General features: G+C 52.8%; 1 protein-coding gene across 1 annotated transcript in view; it reads left to right on the top strand.

Moving 5' to 3' along the window:
- The first annotated feature begins 1,505 nt into the window (after positions 1-1,505).
- Positions 1,506-18,262, top strand: part of LOC144722635 (FRAS1-related extracellular matrix protein 2-like) — a 64,185-nt gene continuing 47,428 nt past the window's right edge. Inside the window, exons 1-2 of the mRNA XM_078600891.1 lie at positions 1,506-6,697; positions 14,409-14,498. Of these exons, the coding sequence (XP_078457017.1) occupies positions 1,618-6,697; positions 14,409-14,498 (5,170 nt within the window). The 5' untranslated portion in view covers positions 1,506-1,617. The remainder of the gene's footprint in view (positions 6,698-14,408; positions 14,499-18,262) is intronic.

The following is an 18,262-nucleotide window of genomic DNA, read 5'->3' on the forward strand; positions in this document are numbered from 1 at the left end:
TCGCCACTCGGGAGACAAAGGCGTTTGGGCGAGGTGCTGGCCACCCGATCCCTCGTAGGTGCTAGCTAACAGCACTTGCCTGAACAATCTGTCGAGGCTATACGGGGGATCTTTGCCTTTGCGGATGCACGGCAGTTACTTGCGTAGGCTTCATTGCAATTTCAAAGGGTGTCAACAAATGCTTCTCATTACAATAACTTTGTGCTGCAGAAGGGTGCGTTGTGTTGCTTTTGCGTGTCCAGGTAATGGTCGACTGCGGCTCATTTAAAAACTCCGCTTACATATGCCGAGCATTTCTTTTTAATTACCCACGGGTCCCAGCTGAACTTCATTGGCACGGCCGTGTGGGCACGTGTGCGCTAACGACATTGAAGGCCGCACAAATGAAATTGAAAACTTTCCACGTGCGTCCGTTGCATTGACTTGTGTGCGTGTTAACACGAACGGCCCTTTATTGGAGCAACTTACTCCTCCTGGAAGAGGGTCCGCATACGCCGTACTGGCCGTGGGGGTTGTTTGACGACACTTCACCCCGCGATGGTGTTTGTGAAGGCGGCGATCATAGACGTACAGGACAACGGTTTCGGTTTGTATGCACTGCCCTCTGCATGCACGGAGGCACGCAAGAGTCGACAGCAGTGGTTCGTGCGTGACCTTTTCTGCAGCCTTGCACCCCCCAATCGTTGCAAAATATCGCGATATTAATAAGTACAGAGGGTTTGATGAAGCAAAGTAGTTGTACTTATGTGTCCGTGCTAAATTTGTCTTTCGATGATTTACCTTCTAACAAGATCTGGCCATGTCTCGCACCCCCAGAGAGAGCATCTCGCACCCCCCAGATATAGAACCACTGCTCAAGAGCATCCCGTTGTGCATATCGACGAATCTATGACCGATGCAAACGAGCATAATGGGCCCGAAACTCGTCAGATCTCAGAAGCTCAAGCATGTTCGAGCCTGGATATTGTTTGCACGGCAAGTTGATATTTAATCATGAACCCGTTATAAAACGAATGTGTGGCAATTTCCTGCAGCTAAATGTAACAACAGAAGGGATCGTTGTCTCTAGCTCCATCCACAAGCGCACTGCGAGGTATACGGGCTGTGCGCTGACGTTATGCTCGTGCAGCAGGCACAGGTAACGCAACGCCAATGCTCTCGATATTTCCCCACGACAAGTCTGCCTCGCTCCACAAGGATGGAGGCAGCGCAGGTGAGTCAACTACTCCACTCCTTGCGCGAAATGTGGCTCCGCGCACTTCCACCGTGCAGTGAGGGTCGGGGTAGGAGGAGGTCGGAGAGGGGTTTGGGGAGGGGGAGGAGGGTGGGGGGTGGGGGGTAGGGGGACCGAACTGGGTTTCTGGTGGGGTGGATGGGAGCTGCCCCAAGGGAGCAGCCCTCGCTCGTGGAGCCAATAGGGGAGATGCGACCGCTTATGCATAGGGATCGCTCCAGTAGCCGGGGTGGAGTATTTTAGGAGCGGGGTTAACAGACGGCATTCACAGCGGCGGCGCTGCCTAGGCTCTTGGCGCTCGCGAGGGGCAGCTCTGCGCGCTGCGCGGCTCTGTGTTGCGTGCGTGCGCTCCGCGTCCAAGCCGGTGCGCGTCTCCTCCGCCAATGCGTAAATCTCGGGTGTCATCCGCTCTGAACTCGGCAGTGCAGAGCGCATTTGCGCGCCAGCCTGCGAGCATGGCAAACCGCAGTGAGCGCGGCTCGCTGCTGCTGCTGCTGCTCTCCCTGTCCGCGCTCGCCTGTGCGGGCACGGTGGCGGCGCAGAACGAGGACGCTGACCTCTTCTTCGAGCCCAGGTCGGGCCCGACGAGCGATTCCATTCTGGTGGCCAACAACGGCGTCCGCGTGCCCTTCGGCCGCTCCGTCCACATCGACCCCATCAACGACCTGGTGGTGCAGCTGCAGCCGGGTGACCGGTGCGCCATCACGGTGCTGGAGAACGACCCCCTGTCGCAGCGGCCCGGCATGCTGACGCCCAAAAAGTTCCCGTGCGACTTCGGCCCCACGGACGTGAAGTACTCCCACTTCGGCTCGCGGAGCCCGACCAAGGACCGCGTGAAGCTGCAGCTGCGGTACGACACGGAGACGGGCACGGTGGTCATCCCGTTCATGATCGAGGTGGAGGTGGTGTTCCTGCAGCAGGAGATCATCACGCGCAACCTGCCGCTCAACGTCGAGAAGCTCATGGGCACCAGCGGTCCCATCGACAAGAAGATACTGGAGTTCACGTACAACCAGGCGGACGAGGTGTGCAGAATCACGGCTCTCGTCGGCGCGGGCAACCTGCCGCGCTACGGCAAGCTCGTCAACTTCAACGCGAACCACCAGATGACGAGCTGCGCCGAGTTCGTCGGCGCCGACATCCGCTACGAGCACACGGCGCTCACGAGCACCCCGAACCGCGACTACGTCCCCATGCTGGTAGAGCTCACGGACAAGGAGGGCGAGGTGCTCAAGCAGGAGTATTTCCAGATCATGGTGCGCATCAGAGAGGGAGCCGAGAACACGCCGCCGAAGCCCAGCTTCGTGGCTATGATGATGATGGAGGTGGACCAGTTCGTGATGACGGCCATCACGCCGGACATGCTGGCCGCAGAGGACATCGAGTCCGATCCGGACAACCTGGTGTTCAACATCACGTCCCCGCTGGGTCATCAGCAAGGCTACATCGTGAGCACGGACGATCGCAACCTGCCCATCACCTCCTTCTACCAGCGCGACGTTAAGGACCTGAAGATCGCCTACAAGCCGCCGTCGGTCGACTCAGACGCGGAACGCATTTTTCAGATCGAGATGGAAGTGGTGGACACGGAGGGCTCCGCGTCGGACCCCTTCGCGTTCATGATCGTCGTGAAGCCCATGAACACGCTCGCACCCGTGGCGACGCGCAACACGGGGCAGCTGCTCTTCGAGGGGCAGTCGCGGCCGCTGTCGAGCGCGCAGAACCTGGAGATCAGCGACGAGGACAACCTGGGGGACGTGCGCATCAGCGTCATCGACGGGCTCAAGCGCGGCGAGCTCACGGTGCTGGGCGCTCGCAAGAAATTCTTCACCCCGGCCGACCTCGACGCCGGCATCGTGGTGTACCAGCACGACGGCAGCGACACGTACAGCGACAACATCATATTTCGCATGAGCGACGGCAAACACGAGGTGGAGTTTCTCTTTCCCGTCACCATCGTGCCCACCGATGACGAGCCGCCCATCGTGAACGCCAACACGGGCCTGGTGCTCTCCAAGAACGAAATCGTGCAGCTGTCGCCCTTCGTGCTGAGCGCCACGGACATCGACTCCGAGGACTCGACCATCAGGTTCACGGTCGAGGAGCCGTACTCGAGCGTGGGCGAGCTCGTGCTGCGTCACAACGAGCCCGTGGAGGACTCGACGTCGTGGACCCTCGTCGAGTCGGAGGGCGTCTACGAGAAGGTGGTGACCGAGTGGCTGCAGCAGGACATCCTGGACGGGAGGCTGCACTACCGCCACGTGGGGCCGCACAGCACCACGACCGTCATGGACCAGTTCGTGTTCCGCGTTCAGGACGACAACGAGCCGCCCAACCAGTCGGGCGAGCACTCGTTCGTGATCAAGATCCAGCCCGTGGACGATCTGCCCCCGGAGCTGGTGCCGGGCACCACCCTGCAGATGACGGTGAAGGAGTACGAGCTGACGCACCTGCGCAAGAAGTTCCTGCGCTACACGGACCTCGACTCGGACGACCGCGACCTCAGGTACACGGTGATCAAACCTCCCACGGACACGGACGAGAATAACCCCGTCGCCTTTGGGCAGCTGGTCCTCACGGACAAGCCGGACACCGCGGTGAGCGAGTTCACGCAGGCGCAGGTGAACCACCACAAGGTGGCATACAAGCCGCCCGAACAGGAGCTCGGCATCACGCCGCACGTCGTTCAGTTCGCCTTCACGGTGGAGGACACGGCCGGCAACGGCGTGGAGGGTACCTTCATCATCTTCCTGCAGCCCGTGGACAACAAGCCCCCGCAGATCGTCAACACGGGCTTCACGGTGCCCGAGAGGGGCACGTTCGTGATCACGAGCCGAGAGCTGGACGCCACCGACACGGACACGGACGGCAACCAGATCACGTTCACGCTCACGCAGGCGCCCAAGCACGGACAGGTGCTGTACGTGAACGTGGCGATGGCCGCGGGCGAGGTGTTTGCGCTCGACGACATCGCGAACGGACGCGTCGCCTACTCCCACAGCGGCGCCGAGACGCTCGTCGACTCGTTCACGTTGGACGTGAGCGACGGCGTCCACGCGTTGCCCATCACCGTCAAGGTGTCTGTGAAGCCGGTGGACGACGAGACGCCCACCATCATGCTGCCAGAGGGCACGCTCGGCTCGTACATGGACGTGCTGGAGAACGGCGCCAGCGAGATCACGACGAACGTGATCCGAGGCACGGACGCGGACACGGACGACACGATGCTCACGTTCATCGTCGAGGACGTGCCCAAGTCGGGCGAGATCCTGGTGAACGGCGCGCCCGCGGAGCGCTTCACGCAGCAGGACATCATCAACGGCGCGGTCCTCTACGCGCACACGGGCGGCGAGATCGGCGCGCAGAAGCAGGAGGACGGCTTCAACCTCACCATCTCCGACCTGTCCGACGAGTGGGTGGTGGGCGGCAACAACGTGCAGGGGGTGCGCGTCAGGGTGACCATCCTGCCCGTGGACAGCGTCGCCCCCGTGGTGACGATGGGCGAGCAGTTCACGGTGAACGAGGGCGACAAGAACGTCATCGCGCTGCACAACCTCAGGGCCGAGGACGTGGACACTCCCGACGATGACATCCTCTGCACGGTCATCGTTCAGCCGACCTCGGGCTACCTGGAGAACATCTCTCCGGCTCCAGGCTCGGAGAAGTCGCGCGCGGGGACGCCCATCAGCGCCTTCACCGTCAAGGACGTGCGACTGAGGCACGTCAACTACGTGCAGAGCATCCACAAGGGCGTGGAGCCCGTGGAGGACAGGTTCACCTTCCGATGTTCCGACGGCGTCAACTTCTCGCCCAGGCACTTCTTCCAGATCGTCATCCATCCGGCCAACGACGAGAAGCCCGAGATCTTTAGCCGAGAGTTCATCGTGATGGAGGGCATGAGCCTCGTCATTGACACCCCGATCCTGAACGGCAAAGATTCGGACGTGCCCCCCGATCCGCTCGAGTTCACGATCACGAAGAGGCCCAAGCACGGGCAGATCGTGCAGCAGAGGACTACGGGCACCGTGCCGGTCGTGAGGTTCACCATGGAGGACATCACGGGCGGCTCCAATATCGTGTACGAGCACGACGACTCGGAGACCAAGGAGGACGGCTTCGAGATCAGCCTCTCGGACGGGAAGAACAGCGTGGACAAGAAGATCCTCATCATGGTGCTCACGGCGGACGACGAAACGCCGCGCATGGCCATCAACGACGGACTCGAGGTCGAGATCGGCGAAGTCAAAACCATCACCAACAAGGTCCTGAAGGCCACGGACCACGACTCGGACGACAAGACGCTCACGTACATCATTCGCTTTGGACCCGGCCAGGGCTTCTTGCAGCGAGTAAACAAGGAAGATGACGACTTTGACAACGTGACCGTCGGCATGAACTTCACGCAAGACGAAATCGACAAGGGCCTCATCCAGTACGTGCACACAGGTCAAGAGGGCGTCCGAGACCTCATCAAGTTTGACGTCACCGACGGGAAGAACCCTCTCATCGATCGCTACTTTTACGTCAGCGTAGGCAGCATCGATATGGTCTTCCCAGACGTCATCAACAAGGGGGTGACGCTCAAGGAAGGCGGCCGGGTCACGCTGACCACCGACCTGCTCAGCACGAGCGACATCAACAGCCCCGACGAAAACCTCGAGTTCAGCATCACGCGAGCGCCAATCCGCGGCCACCTCGAGTGCACCGACACGCCGGGCGTCCCCATCGCAACCTTCACGCAGCTCCAGCTGGCGGGCAACAAGGTCTACTACATCCACAACTCGGACGACGAGGTGAAGATGGACAGCTTCGAGTTCGAGGTGACGGACGGCTACAACCCGGTGTTCCGCACGTTCCGCATCTCCATCAGCGACGTGGATAACAAGAAGCCCGTGGTGACCATTCACGAACTGCGGCTCAACGAGGGCGAGACGAAGCTGATCACGCCGTTTGAGCTGACCGCGGAGGACCGCGACACGCCCGATCGCCGCCTGCGTTTCACCGTCACGCAGGTGCCGGTGCACGGGCAGCTGCTCTACAACGGCTCCCGGTCCGTGATGACTTTCACCAAGCAGGACCTGAACGAGAACCTCGTCAGCTACCGGCACGACGGCACCGAGACGAGCGAGGACAGTTTCTCGTTCACGGTGACCGACGGCACCCACACGGACTTCTACGTGTTCCCCGACACGGTGTTCGAGACGCGCAAGCCGCAGACGATGCGTATCCGCATTGTCGAGGTGGACAACGGCGTGCCCCAGATCCTGGTGAACAAGGGAGCGCCCACGCTGCGCCTCCTGCCCACGGGCCATCTGGGCTTCATGATCAGCGGCAAGTCGCTCAAGGCGGAGGATCGAGACAGCGCCAACCGGGTGCTCACGTTCACCATCACGCAGGGACCCGAGCACGGCTTCGTCATGAACGCCGGGCTGGGCAACGACAGCGTGTCCACGTTCACGCAAGGTGAGCGAGCGAGCGGGCGAGCGAGAAGCATTTCACGTGTTTTGTTTTGTGTTGTTTTTCGTCGTGATGTGATTCCAACTGTGCTGATGAGAGTCGTGTTTGCGTTACAAAGTGGAGGGGGAGGGTGGGGGGGAGGCGAAAACCATTAGGAACCCTCTCTGAAAGGAGTGCAAAACACCGAGCTCGTATACAGACAACAACTTTTGGAAGTTGACGTTACAGAAGTACTTTTGAAATGCCTACAATTGCCACTTTTTTCCACGTCAAGTTGGCGCTGCATTTCCCATGCGCCCTGCCAGAGCGCCGCTCGTCGCGGGACGAATCGAAAACGTTATTAATCATTATCCCTTCAAATATTGAATCATGAACACAATTCGGCTAAAGTCTAATTGAACACCGTGTACAGTATATGTGTTCTGTTGGTGGCCTGTGATGAGACCACCAACTCACTCCTCTTGAGAATCCGGTTTAATCATGGGCGGCTTTAACCCGCATCCCAACACAGGTGTCTCAGCTGTTGCAAGCTTCGTCGCTTATGTATTGTTGTGGCGTTGAGAGGGAGGAGGGAGGAGAGAGGAGGCCTTAGTTGCGTAAAAAACAAATGAAAGTTCAGCCCTTTGCCCCCCCCCCACCCCCCACTGCATTTCACGTTCGGCGTCCCTTCTGTCGAGCTCTGAAGAGGTGCGCCCGATGATTGGCAGTGGGCGCGAGACGCGCTCGCCACACCTGCACGGAATGGGACAGGTGCTTTCAAATAAACAAATACAAATCTACGTCGGCGGAGCGGGGGGTCATCATCACGGGGGGGGGGGGTCATCATCACGGGGGGGGGTCATCAGCACGGGGGGGGGGTCATCAGCACGGGGGGGGGGGGGTCATCAGCACGGGGGGGGGGGGTCATCATCACGGGGGGGGGGGTCATCATCACGGGGGGGGGGTCATCATCACGGGGGGGGGGGTCATCCACACGAGCGTTAAACAGTCTCGAGCGCTCCATGCGGGGTGAGCGCGCAGCGGCGTGAACCGCGGGTGTTCAATTGAGCGCGTTCGTCGTCGGCCCCAAAGAAGGTGATGAGGCATTGCATCTGGCGAGCGTCTGCGTAACAATTACAGGCGTTTGGGGGGAATGGGTGTAAGGCGTTGTGATTGAGGAATTCGTGAGACGTACATAGAATGAATGGGGGGGGGGCGGGGGGGGGGGACGGTTGGAGCGGTGGCACAATGATCTATGACTGTTTAGAATCTAAGTTCCCGCAAATTGAGAACGTTGTGCGGGGCAGGATACGTACGATTAAATAATGAAATCACATTCAAAATAACCTAATAGCGCCATCTATAGGAATTACCGAGGCAACGTGAACTCGAGACATCGAATACAACTTCGTCTAACCCCAAGGGTCGACAACCAAAATAATAAGGTAGAGCCGGTTTTTTAATTCTTGAATTCGGTATAAAAAACCGATCTCAAGAGCCGCAATGGCATGTGGCTACGAGACGGTGGTGCTGGATAAATAACGGTCACGATGCAGCCCCTTGAAGAGCCGCAGGACGCCGACTCGTCACCCTCCCCTCTTCATCCCCTTGGTCAGCCCCGTAGCTTTGGGGGGGGTCAGGGGGCGAGGGTGGCTGGGCGCCCCCTTTCCAACCTGCTGAAGGCTCACCCCCCCCACCCCCTCATTCTAAATTCATCAAGTTTAACAACAAAAAACATTTTGGAACAATGTTTAACTGTGGTTTATTATTTTCAAAGTTCGTCAGTTCGGTGGACAACACCCACAACCATAACAAATATATGCGGTGCGTGCCTGCTTCAGTGAATCAGCAGACACTTACGGGCTTGCCTGTAAGAACTGTTTATACAGCACTGTATTTAACATATCGTGCGCACCCCCCCCCTCACTATGCCACCTCCGTCGAAACAAGATCACGCAACAGGGTTTCCCTTGTGGCGAGTTCCCGTATCATGTAGGGTGGTGAGGGCTGCCCCCCGGCGCCCCTCCCGAGGGGGGCACCACCCGAGCGGGCAGCCGATCTGTTGGCAACGAAGCAAAGCAGCAGAAGGACGGTGGCTCGGATTGTTTGACGGGCTGGTGGTGACGGCACCTTAGCAGCAGCGACGGCTCTCTCTGCCCCTTGGTGCTGTCAGCACAAGGATGTGGTTGACCAACGCCTAACCCTAGCTTGACTCTGATGAGCAGGTCCCACGAATAAATATGTATAGGGCAAGTTGTACGCCTTTTGGCGTCATCTGGTCCAACACCAATGGAGACTAGGCTCCAAGGAAAGCTGTCTCGGGTGTGGACCAATCAACTTCAAGGACAGTGCATATCATTACCATTATCAGAGTTGTTTCTTTTTGTTTGCATTTTCACTGCTTGTGTTGCGGTTATTGTAAACATGATGCCTTGTATAAAGGTGTCAGTTTTGTACCAGTTTAAAGGGTAAAAACCTACTACTATGTATAGGGCAATTTTAGCCCCTGGGAGATCCTGTGTGTGACACCACTTGCCTTTGCTCTTGGCGATGTGGCGGCTTCTTAGGAAGCCAGGGACTGAAGCCTGCCAAGATGGGTCTGAGTGATGTTGAAGGGCCGTGAACATTTTAAGTGGCGCATTTCATGGGATTAAATATATCCGCGTCTGTTATTGATTGCAACGGCGCCGTTCAGTTCTGCAGAGCGAGCCGGCTTCTAATTTACGCCGTGTTACGTTCGGAACGATGATAGCCAGCCATTAATATTTTTTTTATCTCCAGACAGCGCTTGATGATGTTACACGACTCGGTTGGCTGGTGTGCCAAGCTTTGATTTGCACAGAAGCGCGTTGGCAAGGGAGAAGTGCCCGAGTGAAACTGAAATACCATGTGGCCAGTTCACACGACGGCCCCTGTGCATCAAGTGCACGCTTAGCCTTTTAAGGGCCAATCGATCAAAATAAACGTGGTTATATTGGCACATGTCAGACACGGATTGCAGTGACTCATCTGGTAATAAACACAGGACCTTGGGTGCTTGCTCACTGAATTTGTTTGATCATAACTGCAGAAAGCAAACGTGATTTAATTTTCACTTGGCTTAAATGCAATACAATTTGGATTATGTAGTCTCTCAACAATTAACCCAGAGTGCATCCGATCTCAATCTCATCAGGTTTTGGAAGCTAAGGAGGCTTCAACCTGAATGAGAGTGTTTCAACCTGAATGAGAGTGTTTCATGAGTGACCAGCATGCCACCAAATCATAGGGTGCGGGGCTACGTGGTGGGCAGCAGATGGTAGTGCAGCAAATTATTGTGCTGCACTTCTGTGCTCCCACCCACTTCCATGCTCCCACACCTTGAACAACCCACACTGACTAGAGTGGTTAAGTATGGCCCGATAACCCCCACAAGATGCGCTGTGTGTGGAGGCCCTCTTCGGGAAATGTATTGGTAAAAGGGCAGTGCATGTAATATCTACATTTTGCGGGTGACTTGTGTTGCATTTTAAATTTGTCGCATGACCTTTTGAAATTATACCACTGCCAACTGTCTAAAAGCACATTTTCCAGACCATCAAGCAATGTTTATTTTTTGTCCTCACTCTGACATATATAGAAAGTTACATTTGTAAGGCAATAGATTTTTTTTTTTACAAAAATATCTTTAAAAGTTATTTCCTACAAATATTTGTGTTGGTTAATATATTTCTTTACAAGCGTTTAAGACGCCGTATCAGATTACAATACATATTTTGACAAATCCTTTTGCTGTTGTCTGATATCAAACTATGTTTTATGATAGATGATAGATGCATCCAAGCAGCTTCATCACAGAAGCTTAATAGTTGAACGTTTGACCTTCAAGACTATTCGAGTATTGTAGGAAATTTGTTTAAAAATGCCAAGGCTAAATTACGTTACAGCAAAGGATTATTGACTCTATCTGTGTGGGACTTGAATCTTACTCTATCATATATGTGGGCTTTCACTGACTTACTCCAGTTTCCTTCCACATGGCAAATGCCCCTCAATGGAATTGGCCACGCTTCCCAATGAGACACCCTGGGACCCTCTTGGTTAATATATTCTCAGCATTGTTGTTGTTGTTATGATTCACCTCCATGCCATAATTTCGGTTGGCGCTCCTGTGAAGCTGCTTGTGCTTTCCGGTTCATACGGGTGGCATTATTCACTTGCAAGGAGCGTCCGTGGATTTTATTGCAGCGTGGAACCTACGGTGCAATCTCGCCCCCAATGGTTCCTGAAAAGACAACTTAGCAATGTGAACCAACCTGTCCCAGCCACATCCCTCTCCCCCGGATGACTCTGCGCCACTTGCAATAAACACAGCTGCTTTGCCAAGATTGCATGATAAGACATCTGTTTCTGGGTCAGGCAGATGCAGATTCACGGCATGCCACACACATAACGCACACGCGCGAACACGTATACAAATTGAGCTCCTGTTTTAGGAAACAACTAGAAGGCACGAGCCGGCAACGCACGGTCGCGATGTGGGCCCGACAATTGAACGTCTTTTGTTTTTACTTGGCCATGCCGCCACAAGCGGTGTGACGGTGAGCACACTGGCCCTGCAATCCAGAGATCGCCAGTGCCAATGGTGTGCACGTTTCTTAAACACATCCTGCCTCTGTCCACCCAGCAGTACAAATATGGCACACCACAGTCTATCGGCGGGAAGCCTGCGGTGGGGTTAAAGTATGGCTGCACCCACCTCTTCCAAGACGTCTGGCCAGCATGAAAGAATGACCAAAGTTTCTTCTGGAGGGGCCGTCTTGAACTCCCTCCAGTGGGAGGCCCTTCCGCCGGCAATAGTGCGAGCACGACGTTTCAGGCTTGCACCTTTATTATGTTTTTGGTCGGTGCAAACCAGAACGCACGGGGCAGCACGCGGCCAAGATGTGCGACTTACAATTTGACGTCTTTTCTCTTTTACTCGGCGGAGCGAAGCGGTAAACTGCTGGGCTATGAGCAGGAAATCCTGGGCAAATACATCCCATCGTCGTAGTAGCACACCACACCAGAGATGTAATTGCTGTAGCTCAACTCTCTTTTTAATAAAATAATACAATCGCGGAGGAAATTGGTGGAGGCTAGGAATACGAACCACGTGCGGAAATGCTTCCTGTTGAAAAGAGTCTGCGGACGTCAGAATGTGGACGTAGGATTTTAGATTTCAGACCTTTTTTTTTGATCGAGTGATGATTCCACGAATTTAGGCTTCGGACGTTGAACCCTGCCTCCGTGTTGACGATGAGCATTGCACTTGAGATGCCTCGCCGCGTTCCCAGTTCATACGCTCGTTTATTGAACTTCTTTCGAAGCGTACAAATCCAACCGCGCTAATCGGAGGTTACGAAATTGGCATCCGCAATGCAACGCAACGCAACGCACCTTTTCTCTTTGTGCAATCCCATCAACCCGCTTGGTTTACGTGCAGTTGCCAAAAAAAATGTAGGAATTGTATTTGATGAGCGTGACACGATGAGCCAGTCGCTGGGGGGGGGGGGGTGAGCGCTGTAAATTGCCGCTGGTAAAGGAGACAAAGGGTGGGTGAGCGCGGTTGTGAGAGGAAAGGTGGCGGTCCCTTCGAGCCGCACAGGTTCACCATGGAGCCATAGCTCTGGGCACAGAGGGTTAATTAGTGGGAGGAGGTCGTAAATAAATAAACAAATAAACAAATAAATACTCTCACACATAGAAGCCCCCTCCGGCTTATATTTTATGTCCAAGCGGTATTCCCTTCACACCTGGCAGTCCACACATTGAATGTGAGATCTGGATCTTTGTGCTGTGGTTCATGGGAGAATATATTTTATGCATATTAACGATCAACGTTAACTTTACTTTTCACTGATGACATGTTTCGGATCCTGTGAGATTTGAGTGTTTTTTTGTAGAGGTGTTTTTTAATAGTCCTCGTTTTTAATTTGATTGCGTTCCGTATCTTGTCTACACAATACGTGTGCCTGCGTGCACGCAGTTATCTCTATTAAACGGCACGTAATGCGCTTGATTGTATTGTAGATGTAAGTGAAAATGCATACTTTTAATATCCCTTGTCTCGCCCGATGTCAGTGCCGGATTATCCTTGTAGCAAAAGTAGCTCCATATGCTACGGGCCCCACACTTTCAAGGGCCCCGCGCTAAATGCTTTCAAGCTATCAATTCCGGTTCAGTGATTCTGCACTTGCTCTATTACTATAGTACTATACCGCTTTCAACTTTTATGAACGACTGTATGTTTAAGGTTAGCGATTTGCCGTATTATCTGGCTTTACAGCAAATGAAAAAACCACAATTACTTTACGATGCAAATTAAAAATTTGTGTTTTAATATTTATGTATTTTATTTATTTACGGCCCCTTTTTAATATATGCTACAGGCCCCGCACTAGCTTAATCCGGCACTGCCCGATGTATGCACGTATCACGTCCTCATTCGCCCACAATGCACCATCGCGTTCAGCCGAGGTTATGTGCCAGCTACTGGGGTGGAGCAATGCCACTGCAGTGATTCGCTACGAGCCCCGTGACCTGAGTTCAATTCCCTGCCATAGCTCACATCAGTGCCAAGCGATAACTGGACCGCCACTAACCAGCATGGACAAGTATGGTTTATATAAACCCCCATGGATTGCTACGGCATGAGGAGGCCTTAATCCAGCAGTGAATTTGCCAAAGGGCTGTAAATTGTTATATTATAATTATTACGTGGCTAAACCCATGGCAGATTTTCCTCATGCTTCTATCTAAAAGAACGACCACATATGATGCACATGGGTGTAGTTTTCATCGTGCAGACAAACGGCATAAAATAAAATTAGCGGAGTTCGAATTTGTGTAATCATCATACGTGGTCGCACTGAAGGCCGCATCGTAATTAATTCATGGGTTGACTTGCGAGGTCAAAGGTTTAACACTTCGAACATCGATATCTTCTACTATTTCCAGCACAGCTTGGAGTATGATGTTGTGGCCGGAACCTCAAAGGTTAAGGCTAAAGATTGGGAGCAGAAATCTGCATTGATTTATTGATTAATTGTCAATTGTTAAGCTCACGATACATGCATCAAATTGTTTCCTGCTCGTTTACGTTCTGTTACTAGTGTTCACGTGACCCCTGCAGCCATAAGTGCCGCTACCATTCGCCGTCAAGTTACACAAAACATAGATTCTTGAATAAAATCACACCAATTCAGGCTAATCGTATCTTACTAAAAATATGCACTCCTATTTCAGACTACTGCTGCTGCTGTAAGAGGGTAAATCGATGGAGCACAGTGGATTAAGTCCGGTCACGTGGCGCTGTGCTTACAGCGCTCCACTTACAATTACAAGGTCACAAGTTCAAATCCTGATTGGGGGGGGTTGATTTGGTCCCACATTTTTTGGAGGATCAATAAAATAAATGCCACTTTGTGGGAAGTCAGTAGAGTTTGTGCTATGGGATAAACTCATCCCTGCTATGGGAATGTGGGGTTTTAACCGCTTGCTCAGCGCTGCAAACAGACGCAGCAGTGTTCTGAAATAGTTTGAGCGGGAAGCCACATTGGCATTGTTCTGAAGATAAGCCAAGAAATCCACACGTGCTATCACTTTATCTCAAGATGTAAACTTCTCAGAATGCTTCAACGAGCTGCCCTGCTCCTCGTTAAAATTGCTCAGGTGTTTTGTATTTCTAACTTGAGCTTTCTAAACATCCTTGTTGCAGGTGACATCGATGAAATGAAGGTTTTCTACGTGCTCAATGAGGGGGACAACGCCACCAGCGACATTTTCCAGTTCTCCGTTGAAGATCTGGGTAAGTTAATAACTGTTATTATGCACGTGCATAAAATGTACATATATAATGCCATTATCCAAAAATGTATGTATTTGTGTGCATGTGACGATTACCTGAACTGGTCCCGGGCCTCGCCTAGGTCGACTCAGCCTCAAATGAGTACCTGGTGCAGTGTGTGAACATCAGCGAAGAAGCGACAAATGTGGCCGTGCGTAGTACTGGCCACACCCTCCACTATGCCCAGTGCTAGCCTTTAGTCGCTGTTCACGAAGAGCACTTTCCCCAGCATTCTATGATGATGTATTGTGTGTTTGTGTACATATATACTGGCTACAATTCCCCTTCATGTGCTGTACTGGTTGTCATAGGCGCTCGCCAAACAGCATCTTGTCGGTGTAAATAGATTTCCATCCTTTGCTTTGACATGTGAATTTAGATTTTAATTCACACAAATGGGACTCAACCGCTTGTTAGATAATAAGCTGACCGACTGATAAAACCTATAAAGATCTAGTCAGGCGTGGAGACTTATCCAGGAACGTCAAGTCACACACACACACAGATTACGGTTTAAATAAGCTCATCAAAACCTTGCTCCTGAGAGCACAATGAATCAGCCACTCCTTGAATCGTGGGTGTCATTCAAAAATTACCTAATTGGCACATTCCATACTCTGCCAAAAGCTGGCGAGAGCTCTGACCACTGCGCCATGCAGACGCCCAACCAAATCACCCTCTCCAATCGCTTCGGATCGGAAGAGCTAAGCAGGTTTGATCCTGGCTAGTACTTGGATGGGAGACTGCCTGAGGTTGCTGGGTATTGTCGGCTTGGGCTGGGGGGGTGGCCCAGAGATTGCGGTACAGCAGCACAATATTGAAGCGTAATTGTGCATAGTTTTGAGAGTCGCCTCGTATTCGTGGGTTTTCTCCAGGCACTCCGGTTAATTCTCACGCAGAGTCAAACACTCATTAGCCTCCTGAAAAAAAAAGATTTGGTGCTCACCGGGGCTTTCCCAGAAAAATAAAGAGCGTTGCTTTTTTTTTCCCCAAAATAAAATTCATTCCATCCATCTCCGCAGTTATCGCTGCCCGGGACGCGGTGCGACACGCGGAGCTTTGGCCAATTCCTCCACTCAATCCGCTGTTTACTTGTTGCCACGTCCTTTCAGAGCAGCGCAACGCATGGCTAGGCAGGGGAGCCCCGGGGGCCACGTGATGGTAATCGGACCACTGACCCTCGATCACTGAGGGCTGACCGGGGGGACGTGGACAAGACAGGATGGGGATGGTCCAGAGAGAGAGAGATTTATTTTTTTCTTCTTGGTGGTGGGGTTGTGAGATCGGGATCAATGTGGAAGGCCGGGAAAGCACAAGGGGCACTGTTTCTGTGTTTGCTTTAGCGGTGTTCCGGCTGAATGTCCAAAGGAGAAGGGGCGGGAGGGAAACAAAGCCCTTGTTTGCACATTCATTCACCCACTCGTTCGTTCATTCATCATCTCTCTGCCCAGCTATTTATTTGCCTTGCAGCAATTTTGGCCGAGATGAAACCCTTCCGCGGTAGCTCTGCGGAAAGGCCCTTTACCCCTGGCAAGCGTGTAACGAATGGCCCGTCGTTAATATTGTTTGGCCAGATTTGAATTTAATGATGAATTGTACAATTACAGCACCAGCGGTGGCTTTTTTTTCTTTTCAAGAATTCCAGTCAAAGTAGTTCACTGCTCTGACGGCGTCATTCATTCTCATGGAGGAGTTAGCCCCATCCTTTCATTTGTCGCACAAGTACCTGTTTGCTGTTAACGCTGTAATTATTCTTACCCACGTTTCCCTTGAAACAGAGACCTCTGGTCTTAACACGCATTTACACGCTCCTAATATTAATCATCTACAGCACTTTCTCAATCCGCTGACAGATGAAGGCCTCCCTCACGGAAGTTACCTGACCATACCTCACCATGCTGGTCAGTGCATGCTGAAGAGCGGGGGGGTCCCAGAACCAGTTCCGATATTGCTCACACCATGGGCAAGAGCCAAGCTCAGGGCTCAGGATTCATAGCGCAGTGCGCGAGCAAGTGCGCGCACTGCCCCCAACTCTTACGCGGTGTCAATGGAAATTTAATTGAAAATTTAGTGCTGCGGTACCTCCCTAACCACTTTGCTTTTTGGAATGACCCCACTTACAGCAGCAGTAGTAGAGCCAGGTGGCCCGCAATAGGAGAGAGTGTGTGGAGGGTGGGTGGGTGGGGGGTGGGGGGGCTGCGATAGAAGCAACCGTCAACGGTGCTCAGGCTGACACTTGACCACTGGGTGGTCAGTTGCTGGGTGCAAACGAGGCTGCTCGGGTTCCTCTTCCCATCATTAGGATGTTTACCTGAGCCTGAAAGCTACCCGCTCTCGCAAACCGAGCCCATCGGCTTGCCTTCCACCAGCAACCGACTGTGGTAGATTTCCGAGTTGATGTGTCACTGTTTGGAATGCGACTGTGAAGATGGTAGTGGATAGACAGACGGGTGCAACGTCCTTTGTGGGCATCCTCAACCGCGTAAGATGCCGACTTCGCCACCGTGTTATTCAATTTCCTCTAGGTGTCAATTCACAAAGGTATTTTGGCTGAAAAATTTTCCAATTTTTTTTGTTTAGTGCCATTTATTCATGACGCCATTCAAACAATCGACGCACGTTGTACATGTGTGATCCAGAAGAAACTCTCTTCTACCACTTCGCCATTGCCAATTCGTAGAGGGCCTCAAATAATCCTGCGTTGCGTACATTGTTGGCTTCAATTTGTGAGAGATGGCGTCTCTCAATGTAACATCAGCTGAATATGAAGTCCATGGGTTGCAGTGGTTTCCATACTCCAGGTTTCGCACTCCACAATGGCCCAGGTTTCCACGTTTGCTCGCCGGTGTGTCCTTTACGTGAATGCTGCACTCGTGCCCGGTAAGAAGTATCACCTATTCTCTATCGGCTTCAGTGGCACACACCACAGGAGGGCACATTGCTTGGTTCACTCATTATGGGGATCATACATTTGTTAAGTATTTTTCGCAACACTTAAAAAAATGTACCACTTTTTGCCGGCCCTGTCCTGAGGTCCCAAATTCAAGTTTTCTGATTTTGTTTTTGTTGCAAACGTAAACTAAATAATATTGTGCTAAATTTCAGGTGTATAGTCCTACTTGGACATCAGTAGTATCATTGGGTCAGAACACTCCGTATGACTTAACTGATGTGAACCAATGGAGTGTGTGCTGCAGTACAACAAAACCCTATTGTTTGAGATTAATTGAAAGAGCCATAGAGAGTGCGGGGGGGGGGCAGGTGGTGCAGTTTTCTCTTATATCCTCGGATCTGAGGGGGCCTCAGAAAGAACTGAGGGGTGCCGCAGTGAAGACCGCATCTGGCATTTTGCCCCCATGCCTCCATAAAATGTTCGGCGGCCATGCCCACTGATTAGCGAAACAGCAAGAGGCATCTACTGGAAAAGTTATGGTCGGCAGGTGGTTAAAAGTGCATATGCGACCATCTGCAACGGCCATATGTGCATTTCGGGAATTACAGTCGTTTTGGGAAGGGCTAACTCCGCTTGATGTAAATGTGGGCAGCCAGTTTGGAGGTGCCGCATTGCTCCTCCGGGTTCTTGAACTCAGGCGGCCCGGGGCAGTTCATCAATCGAGAGCACTCCGAGATGAATCGCCCGGTATTTATTCAGTGCGAGACAGGCCCATTACTTATGAGTCGTTGCCCCATTCCGTGAGCAGCAGCAGCAGCAGCAGCGGTGTCGG

This window comes from Lampetra planeri, chromosome 15 (assembly GCF_965212315.1).
Source record: "Lampetra planeri chromosome 15, kcLamPlan1.2.h2, whole genome shotgun sequence".
Lineage (NCBI taxonomy): Eukaryota > Metazoa > Chordata > Hyperoartia > Petromyzontiformes > Petromyzontidae > Lampetra > Lampetra planeri.